Source organism: Bombina bombina, chromosome 4 (genome assembly GCF_027579735.1).
Source record: "Bombina bombina isolate aBomBom1 chromosome 4, aBomBom1.pri, whole genome shotgun sequence".
Lineage (NCBI taxonomy): Eukaryota > Metazoa > Chordata > Amphibia > Anura > Bombinatoridae > Bombina > Bombina bombina.
In genome coordinates, this window is record NC_069502.1 from 672,819,193 (window position 1) to 672,831,691 (window position 12,499).

The window sequence follows — 12,499 nt, forward strand, 5'->3', positions numbered from 1 at the left end:
GGTGTAGTGGTGACTGGAGTATAATTCAAATTTTTTTTACCTGCCATAAAAAACAGGGCGGGCCGTGGACTGACCACACTACAGGAGAAAGGAATTTATCAGGTAAGCATAAATTTTGTTTTCTCCTGTTAAGTGTGGTCAGTCCACGGGTCATCATTACTTCTGGGATACCAATACCAAAGCTAAAGTACACAGATGACGGGAGGGACAGGCAGGCTCTTTATACGGAAGGACCGTATTATGCTACGAAGCCAAAAAGAGAGAGAGGTAGCCGAAGCTTTTTGACCTCTCCTCTGACCAGAATAAACGACAAACAGGGAAGACGTTTGTCGAAAATCCTTAGTTGCCTGTAGATAAAATTTAAGGGCACGGACTACATCTAGATTGTGTAGCAGACGTTTCTTCTTCGAAGAAGGATTAGGACACAAAGATGGAACCACAATCTCTTGATTGATATTCCTGTTAGTGACCACCTTAGGTAGGAACCCAGGTTTAGTACGCAGAACTACCTTGTCTGAATGAAAAATCAGATAAGGAGAATCACAATGCAAGGCAGATAACTCAGAGACTCTTCGAGCCGAGGAAATCGCCATTAAAAACAGAACTTTCCAAGATAACAGCTTGATATCAATGGAATGAAGGGGTTCAAACGGAACACCCTGTAAAACATTAAGAACTAAGTTCAAACTCCATGGTGGAGCAACAGTTTTAAACACAGGCTTGATCCTAGCTAAAGCCTTACAAAAAGCTTGAACGTCCAGAACTTCTGACAGACGTTTGTGTAAAAGAATGGACAGAGCTGAAAACTGTCCCTTTAAGGAACTAGCGGATAAACCCTTTTCTAAACCTTCTTGTAGAAAAGACAATATCCTCGGAATCCTAACCTTACTCCATGAGTAACTCTTGGATTCACACCAATATAAGTATTTGCGCCATATCTTATGGTAAATCTTTCTGGTAACAGGCTTCCTAGCCTGTATTAAGGTATCAATAACTGACTCAGAAAAACCACGTTTTGATAAAATCAAGCGTTCAATTTACAAGCAGTCAGCTTCAGAGAAATTAGATTTTGATGTTTGAAGGGACCCTGGATCAGAAGGTCCTGTTTCAGAGGTAGAGACCAAGGTGGACAGGATGACATGTCCACTAGATCTGCATACCAAGTCCTGCGTGGCCATGCAGGCGCTATTAGAATCACTGATGCTCTCTCCTGTTTGATTCTGGCAATCAATCGAGGAAGCATCGGGAAGGGTGGAAACACATAAGCCATCCCGAAGGTCCAAGGTGCTGTCAAAGCATCTATCAGAACCGCTCCCGGATCCCTGGATCTGGACCCGTAACGAGGAAGCTTGGCATTCTGTCGAGACGCCATGAGATCTCTCTGGTTTGCCCCAACGTCGAAGTATTTGGGCAAAGACCTCCGGATGAAGTTCCCACTCCCCCGGATGAAAAGTCTGACGACTTAAGAAATCCGCCTCCCAGTTCTCCACTCCCGGGATGTGGATTGCTGACAGGTGGCAAGAGTGAGACTCTGCCCAGCGAATTATCTGATACTTCCATCATTGCTAGGGAGCTTCTTGTCCCTCCCTGATGGTTGATGTAAGCTACAGTCGTGATGTTGTCCGACTGAAACCTGATGAACCCCCGAGTTGTTAACTGGGGCCAAGCCAGAAGGGCATTGAGAACTGCTCTCAATTCCAGAATGTTTATTGGTAGGAGACTCTCCTGATTCCATTGTCCCTGAGCCTTCAGAGAATTCCAGACAGCGCCCCAACCTAGTAGGCTGGCGTCTGTTGTTACAATTGTCCAGTCCGGCCTGCTGAATGGCATCCCCCTGGACAGATGTGGCCGAGAAAGCCACCATAGAAGAGAATTTCTGGTCTCTTGATCCAGATTCAGAGTAGGGGACAAGTCTGAGTAATCCCCATTCCACTGACTTAGCATGCACAATTGCAGCGGTCTGAGATGTAGGCGTGCAAAGGGTACTATGTCCATTGCCGCTACCATTAAGCCGATTACCTCCATGCATTGAGCTACTGACGGGTGTTGAATGGAATGAAGGACACGGCATGCATTTTGAAGCTTTGTTAACCTGTCTTCTGTCAGGTAAATCTTCATTTCTACAGAATCTATAAGAGTCCCCAAGAAGGGAACTCTTGTGATTGGTAAGAGAGAACTCTTCTCTTCGTTCACCTTCCACCCATGCGACCTTAGAAATGCCAGTACTAACTCTGTATGAGACTTGGCAGTTTGAAAGCTTGAAGCTTGTATCAGAATGTCGTCTAGGTACGGAGCTACCGAAATTCCTTGCGGTCTTAGTACCGCCAGAAGAGCACCCAGAACCTTTGTGAAGATTCTTGGAGCCGTAGCCAATTCGAATGGAAGAGCTACAAACTGGTAATGCCTGTCTAGAAAGGCAAACCTTAGATACCGGTAATGATCTTTGTGAATCGGTATGTGAAGGTAAGCATCCTTTAAATCCACTGTGGTCATGTACTGACCCTTTTGGATCATGGGTAAAATTGTCCGAATAGTTTCCATTTTGAACGATGGAACTCTTAGGAATTTGTTTAGGATCTTTAAATCCAAGATTGGCCTGAAAGTTCCCTCTTTTTTGGGAACCACAAACAGATTTGAGTAAAACCCTTGTCCTTGTTCCGACCGCGGAACCGGATGGATCACTCCCATTAATAAAAGATCTTGTACGCAGCGTAGAAACGCCTCTTTCTTTATTAGAAATGTTGACAACCTTGACAGATGAAATCTCCCTCTTGGGGGAGAGGATTTGAAGTCCAGAAGGTATCCCTGAGATATGATCTCTAATGCCCAGGGATCCTGGACATCTCTTGCCCAAGCCTGGGCGAAGAGAGAAAGTCTGCCCCCCACTAGATCCGTTCCCGGATCGGGGGCCCTCGATTCATGCTGTCTTAGGGGCAGCAGCAGGTTTCCTGGCCTGCTTGCCCTTGTTCCAGGACTGGTTAGGTCTCCAGCCTTGTCTGTAGCGAGCAACAGCTCCTTCCTGTTTTGGTGCAGAGGAAGTTGATGCTGCTCCTGCTTTGAAATTACGAAAGGAACGAAAATTAGACTGTCTAGCCTTAGGTTTGGCTCTGTCTTGAGGCAGGGCATGGCCTTTACCTCCTGTAATGTCAGCGATAATTTCTTTCAACCCGGGCCCGAATAAGGTCTGCCCTTTGAAAGGTATATTAAGCAATTTAGATTTAGAAGTAACATCAGCTGACCAGGATTTTAGCCACAGTGCTCTGCGCGCCTGAATGGCGAATACGGAATTCTTAGCCGTAAGTTTAGTTAAATGTACTACGGCATCCGAAATAAATGAGTTAGCTAACTTAAGGGCTTTAAGCTTGTGTGTAATCTCATCTAATGGAGCTGATTCAAGTGTCTCTTCCAGAGACTCAAACCAAAATGCTGCTGCAGCCGTGACAGGCGCAATGCATGCAAGAGGTTGCAATATAAAACCTTGTTGAACAAACATTTTCTTAAGGTAACCCTCTAACTTTTTATCCATTGGATCTGAAAAGGCACAGCTATTCTCCACCGGGATAGTGGTACGCTTAGCTAAAGTAGAAACTGCTCCCTCCACCTTAGGGACCGTTTGCCATAAGTCCCGTGTGGTGGCGTCTATTGGAAACATTTTTCTAAATATCGGAGGGGGTGAGAACGGCACACCGGGTCTATCCCACTCCTTAGTAACAATTTCAGTAAGTCTCTTAGGTATAGGAAAAACGTCAGTACCGCAAAATATTTATCCAACCTACACATTTTCTCTGGTATTGCAACTGTGTTACAATCATTTAGAGCCGCTAACACCTCCCCTAGTAATACACGGAGGTTTTCCAGCTTAAATTTATAATTTGAAATATCTGAATCCAGTTTGTTTGGATCAGAACCGTCACCCGCAGAATGAAGCTCTCCGTCCTCATGTTCTGCAAATTGTGACGCAGTGTCTGACATGGCCCTAATATTATCAGCGCACTCTGTTCTCACCCCAGAGTGATCACGCTTACCTCTTAGTTCTGGTAATTTAGCCAAAACTTCAGTCATAACAGTAGCCATATCCTGTAATGTGATTTGTAATGGCCGCCCAGATGTACTCGGCGCTACAATATCACGCACCTCCCGAGCGGGAGATGCAGGTACTGACACGTGAGGCGAGTTAGTCGGCATAACTCTCCCCTCGTTGTTTGGTGAAATATGTTCAATTTGTACAGATTGACTTTTATTTAAAGTAGCATCAATGCAGTTAGTACATAAATTTCTATTGGGCTCCACTTTGGCTTTAGCACATATAGCACAGATATCTTCCTCTGAATCAGACATGTTTAACACACTAGCAAATAAACTAGCAACTTGGAAATACTTTTCAAGTAATTTACTATAATATGAAAACGTACTGTGCCTATAAGAAGCACAGAAAAAGTTATGACAGTTGAAAATTGATAAACTGAAAAGTTATAGCATCAAATCTTTGTAAAAAGCACACTTTTAGCAAAGGATTGCTCCCATTAGCAAAGGATAACTAACCCTGATAGCAGAAAAAAAATACAGAAATAAACGTTTTTTATCACAGTCAACTACAATCTCACAGCTCTGCTGTGAGTGATTACCTCCCTCAAAACAAGTTTTGAAGACCCCTGAGTTCTGTAGAGATGAACCGGATCATGCAGGGAAGACCATAAACTTCTGACTGGATTTTTTGATGCGTAGCAAAAGCTGTCATAAATTAAATAAAACGACTGCCAAGTGGAAAAAAATAGTGCCCAAAACATTTTTTCACCCAGTACCTCAGAAAATTAAACGATCTTACATGCCAGCAAAAAACGTTTAACATTAAATAAATTAAGTGTTATTAAAAAGCCTGTTGCTAGTCCCTGCAAATTAGGCTAAAGTCTTATGCATACAGTATAATTCCAGTGAAGTGCCATTCCCCAGAATACTGAAGTGTAAAATATACATACATGACAGCCTGATACCAGTTGCTGCTACTGCATTTAAGGCTGAGTTTACATTATATCGGTATGGCAGAATTTTCTCATCAATTCCATTGTCAGAAAATAATAAGCTGCTACATACCTCTTGCAGATTAATCTGCCCGCTGTCCCCTGATCTGAAGTTTATCTCTCCTCAGATGGCCGAGAAACAGCAATATGATCTTAACTACGCCGGCTAAAATCATAGAAAAAAACTCAGGTAGATTCTTCAAATTCTACCAGAGAAGGAATAACACACTCCGGTGCTATTATAAAATAACAAACTTTTGATTGAAGGTATGAAACTAAGTATAATCACCACAGTCCTCTCTCACATCCTATCTATTCGTTGGGTGCAAGAGAATGACTTGGGGTGACGTAGAGGGGAGGAGCTATATAGCAGCTCTGCTGGGTGAATCCTCTTGCACTTCCTGTTGGGGTGGAGTTAATATCCCAGAAGTAATGATGACCCGTGGACTGACCACACTTAACAGGAGAAACAGTAAATGTTCTTGTACATGTAGAAACATTGCTAGCATAAAACATAATAAATGCCACATAATTGAGCTCAAGAAACAGCATAAAACAATGAAAAGAACACACTTCGCTTTGTAGAATTGTGTTCCAGGGCATCATAGTTTCTACAGTAACATCAGAGTCAGGATCAGAATGAGATCTCGCAAAATGTGACAATATTTTGCCTGTTATTTTTCTTTTTCTATTTTCACAATATAACAGTTTCAGTAGAGGAAAAAACCCCCAAAAAGCAGGCATAAAAGCTTTCAAAGATCATGAAAACAGCGAGCAATAGAGGGGTAAAATAACAAAAAATTTGGCACTAAGAATGAAGCATTACGCAAAATTTGCGCCAAGAATGACGCAATAAAAAAAAACAAAAAAAAAACAGCATTTTGCGCCCTCGCAAGCCTAGATTTGCTCGGGAAAGAATGAAAGTCAAATTAGAAAAAGACTGAACCCCAGGTAAGAAAAGTTTATTTAAACTTCCCAACAGGATTCCTATACTGAAACTGTTTAGACTGCAAAAGGGAAATGCACATAGATCTGACTGATGGCAAATATAAAATACATATTTAAAACTTATTAATACATAAAGCGCCAAACCATAGCTGAGAGTGTCTTAAATAATGATACATTCTTACCGAAAGACACCCATCCACATATTTTTCAGTACTGGTTTGGCTATCTGCTAACAGCAGAGGTAATGGTATATAAGAGTATATCGTCGATCTGAAAAGGGAGGTAGGAGATGAATCCCTACGACCAATAACAGAGAACCCTAGAAAAGATTTCCTGTGAAGGAAACCATAAAATCAATAGGCGATACTCTTCACATCCCTCTGAAAAACACTGTATTCAGAGGAATTGGGCTTCAGAATGCTTAGAAGCGCTCATCCTAGAAGAAATAAAAATCAAGCACAAAACTTACTTCACCACCTCCATAGGAGGCAAACTTTGTAAAACTTAATTGTGGGTGTGGTGAGGGGTGTATTTATAGGCATTTGAGGTTTGGGAAACTTTGCCCCTCCTGGTAGGGATGTATCTCTCATATGTCACTAGCTTATTGACTCTTGCCAATTACATGAAAGAAAAAAAAAAAAAAAAAAAGTGCTCAATGTTGCGAACTTGAATGGATACACACATTTGGGGCAATTTATTATTATATTTCTGATTAACAGTTACTACAAACTCTCAACGTGATTATGCTTTTTTTTGTACATTGACCATGAGGATTTTTAAGACTATACACTATAAAAAAATCCACTGATTCTTTTTTTGTAGTCCAGTATATGAAGAGACATTTATTTACTACACTAGAGAACTCTAGGGTTTTTGGAAAAGCCTATCAAACCTATTAGAAAACAGGATATTAAGCTTTAGCATTAGAGCTAAGCATGTATGCACGTCTTAAGCACAATAGTTTGTTTGCATATCAACTGCATCTAAGATGGACTTAACACTATGTGTCTAGAAATCTAAAATGAGAAATGCAAAAATTGCCAAGTGTTCAAAAGACTACACACATAGAATTTACACTTACAGTAGACAACCTCAATATTATGAAGGTAACAAGAAGGCAGTAATCTAGTGTCCTTCGAAAACATGTCAGGTGTAAAATGTACTGACTGTATATACTTTTTTGCCGACCCCAACTATTCCGTTGATACTACGAGAGTGTTAGCTGTGACTGCACCTGCTGGTGCAGTTTCCTTCCGATGTTTTATTCCTATTTTTTTCTTTTCAAAAACTGCTCCGTGTCTGACCAAACGAGATAACCTGCACTCGGAGGGATACAGACGTCATCTTGGGCGCCTTCAGAGAAAAGGAAATCTGACTCTCGCACATCACTTACTTCATAAGATTAAGGTTACGCTCATAAGATTAAGGTTACGCTCGTAAGTAGATTTCCTACCAGGGATCTTCACGGGACACCTAATAGCCTTTGTGCACAGATATACAGTTTTATGAACTTTACTCACATTTCTCTGTGTGTTTATTCAGCACATCCATGGCTTAGGAACCAGGAGGACCTCACTGGTGAAGTACTACAGAATTATCTCTGCATTTATTCAGTTTGCTGGGCAACTGAGGTTCCAGTCTGCTTCCTTGCACTTTTTGGTGCTATTCGTTTGTGAGTATTAGTCTTACATATTTCGCTTGTCCCTTGGTATTGTGGTATTAGGCCATTGGGCGCCTCTATTTCTTTTTTCAGAACATCCATGGCTTATATTGAACCATATTAATGCCTTTTATTGAATCGTGTTTGTGTATACAAGATATAAGAATGACCTCTTAATCACTATTCTAGGGTGTTGTGGCTTACATACAAAGCGCTGGGCTTATAGACTGTTCTCTCTTGTCTTTCATTTGTTAGGGATATCTAGGGAAAGGATATCCTGCCTTATTGGTTTATGGGCTTTTAGCAGCTGGCATAGATCCTACTAACATTTTATTATACATACACCCTATCATATTTCAACGGCTCATATCCATTTTTACATTGAGTTATTTACAATTTTATGTTAGTTAAGTACCTGTTTTTAAACTGAGTATTATTTGGTGTACATATAGCTCTTATTTTAATCGACACCACCCCCTGTAGTATTGTGCTTCTGTGCCTTTATAGAAATAGGTGCACTCCCACTAACAAACTTCATATGCCAGGGTGCTAAGAGAAGTTGATAAAGCTGATAGACGAAGCACTTCATCAGACCAACCGTTGGTCTGATAAAGGGGTGAACACCCCGAAACGTCACATTAAATAAAATTGTGTTGTACACTTGATAAGACCAGAGAGTGCTTTGTCCATCACCGCTATACACACACCATTCTATTTTTAGCTTCATAAAATGGTAACAGGTGGGCCTTTATCCAGTTCTACATAAAAAGAAAATATAAATCTGTCTCTTGTAAAACCATTAGGTATAAATACATCAGTATTGGCGCGTCCCTAATAAGTCTGCACCAAAAGGCAAGTGAATATTTTAAAAAAGTTTACAAAAAAAAAAAAAAAAAAGACTGGCGAGTATGCCTAGCATCATAAGCAGTCACCCGTCATCCAATCCTGGCCTCGCAATTGCTTTGACAAATGTGTAATTTCATTTTTCTAGCAAGTGTTTAACATCAGAACGAAGTGGTATGAAGGGGTTAAAGAAAACCTTTGCTGTACAACAATCCTTGAAAACTGTAGTCTGTTAGTTTTAGAGCCAAAATCAACAATCTGTCTCCTATATTTAAGAATACCCAATACATGGCTTCATATCATGGTTCTGCAGAAGGGAAGTAAACATTTACTTATGATTATACATTTTTGAGCAAATTATATTTAAATTGACACCAAACATGGTAATTTACCAATTAACTATCAAGTTTAAAACAAACATACCTTCAAATATTTTTGTATCATATTCTAGTAGCTGAAAGACTCCATCTGGTAGAAGATTTCTCACCCATAAATTCTCTTCCTGGTACACCCAGTTTTTAATAAGTTGTTTCCGTATTAAGAAACTGTTTATTTGTTTCAAGTAGAACTGATCACCAGTCATCATATACAACCTGAAAGAATTGTATTTAAGTAAAGTACAAGGCATCAAATTGAACACATGATTAGAATAATGGTAAAGTAAAATCACTGCTTACTCAAGACATAAATTAGAACTACAATATTAGTAAAAAAAAGTGTTCCACCTACCAAATGGGATTTTTTTTCCCTTCTTTAAAATGGCTGGATTATTCCCTTAGGGAAGACATCCTCAAACTTGGCCTTCCAGAGGTTTTGGAACTACATTTCCCATGATGCTCAGCCAGCATATCAGCTCTGGAGGGCCAAGTTTGAGGATGTCTGCCCTAGGGTCTTAACTATTCCAAGTACTGGCTTGAGCTAAAATGAAGCTCCCTCGGGGTTCTTCTGTCACAGAACAGACAGGCTGACTCCCTAATAGCAGAAAGACAGCTGTAAAAGTAAACTCTATATGGAAAGAGCAGCTTAGGGTCTAAAGCCAGTGATAGGTCCAAATTATAATAAACTGCTGTATATATTTCACATTTCTCAGTGTCAACTATGCAGCCTTAAACGCACATCCTGTACATTCCCAACAGCAAAGTGAGGGGAGCAGGTAACCATGCAGATAAAAGGAACACTAATGGGGCAGCTAATTTCACTTATTTATAAAAATAAAATTATGCTTACCTGATCATTTTCTTTCATTCAAACGGGTAGAGTCCACAGCTGCATTCATTACTTTAAAAAAATACAGAACCTGGCCACCAAGAGGAGGCAAAGACACCCCAGCCAAAGGCTTAAATACCTCCCCCCCACTTCCCTCATCCCCCAGTCATTCTGCCGAGGAAACAAGGAACAGTAGGAGAAATATCAGGGTGAAAAAGGTGCCAGAAGAAAAATTATGGCTGCCCCACATAATTAAACGTGGGCGGGGAGCTGTGGACTCTCCCCGTCCGAAGAAAAGACAATCAAGTAAGCATAATTTAAGGTTTTGTTCATAAAAAAACGGGGAGAGTCCACAGCTGCAGTCATTACTTTTGGGAAAATACCCAAGCTAGAGGACACTGAATGCAAAACGGACGGGTACAAAAGGCAGCCCTTTTTGAGGGCACCATAGCCTAAAAACACCCAAGCTCCCGACAAAAAAAAAAAAAAAAAAACTGCGTCAGAAGCAGAAAGGACAAAAAGGATCTCCAAGCACCAGGCAAATACTGTGGAATGCCAAGTCCACCCCAAGGAAGGGTAAACTAAAAAAAACAAAAAAACAAAAAGAAACAGCTCACCCCACACAGATATGGAATGGAAAGCTGAATAAAGACCCAAAAGGTCAGGTACCAAAATGAAGGAACCATTCGGCGACCACTACCAGCACAGCAGAATATCCAAATATCTGAGAAGAGAGAAAAATCCTCCCATAGGAACATAAGATGTCCCTGCACCAGGAAACTGGGCCGTCCCGAACCAGTCCTAAGGGATCTGGATATAGAACCAAACTGTCCAGTCAAAGACAAGGAACAAAAAGTAATAACCCCTGAGGAACCCCGGGTTACGCCAACCTGAACTAAATATGCACAACAGGCGATGCAATCCCAGTCATATCCAAGGTACCTTGGACACTGAACTCTCACGTAAGTAGCCTGCATACAGAGTGAGATAAAGACACCCACAGAGGGATACAAACTCCCCACTGAAAAGGTGTTAGGAAAACGCCTAAGCAGGGGCGGACACAGGGAAAAAAGGAGACAACACAATCTGCAGCCCTCCAAAATGATGGGAGCAGATGAGATCCCGGAGGAAAAAAAAAAAGCCCAAACTTTATTAAAACAGATGACCAGTCCCAAGGAAAGGGGACAAAAAGTCCAAACTGCCTTGTCCCAAAGGAAGAGATACAGTCCTCAAGGGAATCCTCAGAGGAGACTAGTAAACGCCACCGGCAACATGGATTTTCATAGAAAACCCAGAACCCCCAACTCACTCTGGGAAGGAGAAAAAAACTCTAACACCTGAAGAACACAGGGGCCTACAGAGTACACCGTAGCAGGATGCGAACCTCAGAACCCCCACTAAGCATGGAAAGGACAAGCAGGACTGAGCACAATCCCCTCAGATGCCCCCAGAAGAATAAAAATGAGGATCAGCCTGGCATCTGGTTTTTGAGTTGTTTAGGAACAAAACTGACTTAACAAGAGTGAGCCACTCTGCACCCCAACCAGACCAGCCAAGTATAACTGGCACCACATGTCTGATATAGGCCCCTAGGGAAAGAAACTAGTACCCAACCTAGACCAGCCTGATACGTAGGGCACCCAAGAACTGTCCAAGGCCACTGAAAGTCGCAACCAATAAGGGATAAACAATTTAAACAGACAAACAGCAGACATAACATGTCCTAACTTTCATATAACTTCCGCAGAAGCGCCAATGCGGCCACAAAATTGCTAGTATCAAATTCCAGAGAAGAAAATATTTCCAAAGGAAAAACATAAGCTTTCAAAATTAAATACATCCTAACTGGATGGAAAAAAAAAGAAGAAGAAAAAAAAAAAAAAAAAAAAAAAAGAAGAGGGCCACATCCGCAGGTTAACACCCAGAAGAACTGACACTGAAAAATAAAATTATTCTAAAGCTCAGAACTGGAAGATACTCAAAAGAAAAATACGACAAGAAGATTCATCCCGTCTAACCCTGCTTGCCGTCTGGAACGGAAGACCAAGGATCCACCAACCCATTAGGCCTGGGATCCTCTGGCACTGCCAAAACAAGCCTCAACAGAACACAAAGGCACACCAGTCTAAAGAAAAGCAAGACTTACCTATAACGACCCTGGCCCGAGGGTTGAACCCCTGAAGCTTCAGAGGAAATCGCTTTCCCAGAGGGCTGATCTGAACCAGACGATCTCATGCCTGATGAGCCCTGGTTACCAGAACACGGACAATATGGAAAATGCGCTAACGCCATCGATATGGCCATGCAGAACCGTGCCGTAACCTCTGAAGGAAACAAGCCAGCTTCCGTGGGAAGGATAATGGGCGTTCGGGACACCTGCTTGCATAGCAAAGGAAGGTTTTAGGGTGCGCACCTCGCGGGAAACTGAATCCCCAGGGGCAGATGGCTGAGCGGACTCTAAGATCCCCGATTCCGGAGAGCAGAGCACTAAAAAGCGGCATTCGGAACATAACTGGTGGTCATGGATCACCTGGGCCCTTTCAAAGAAAGAATCTGAATCAGAGACAGTCTCCAAAAAAAAAATCAGAATCGTCCATAACTTTGAAATTATAATTAAGGACAAAAAAATAAAAAACAGAATTTATGCTTACCTGATAAATTACTTTCTCCAACGGTGTGTCCGGTCCACGGCGTCATCCTTACTTGTGGGATATTCTCTTCCCCAACAGGAAATGGCAAAGAGTCCCAGCAAAGCTGGTCACATGATCCCTCCTAGGCTCCGCCCACCCCAGTCATTCGACCGACGGACAGGAGGAAATATATA

General features: G+C 41.6%; 1 protein-coding gene across 1 annotated transcript in view; it reads right to left on the bottom strand.

The window, feature by feature from the left end:
- The window catches only part of LOC128657752 (uncharacterized), a 103,482-nt gene that overhangs the window by 20,912 nt on the left and 70,071 nt on the right, over window positions 1-12,499 (bottom strand). Inside the window, exon 7 of the mRNA XM_053712160.1 lies at window positions 8,893-9,062. Coding sequence (XP_053568135.1) covers window positions 8,893-9,062 — 170 coding nt within the window. The remainder of the gene's footprint in view (window positions 1-8,892; window positions 9,063-12,499) is intronic.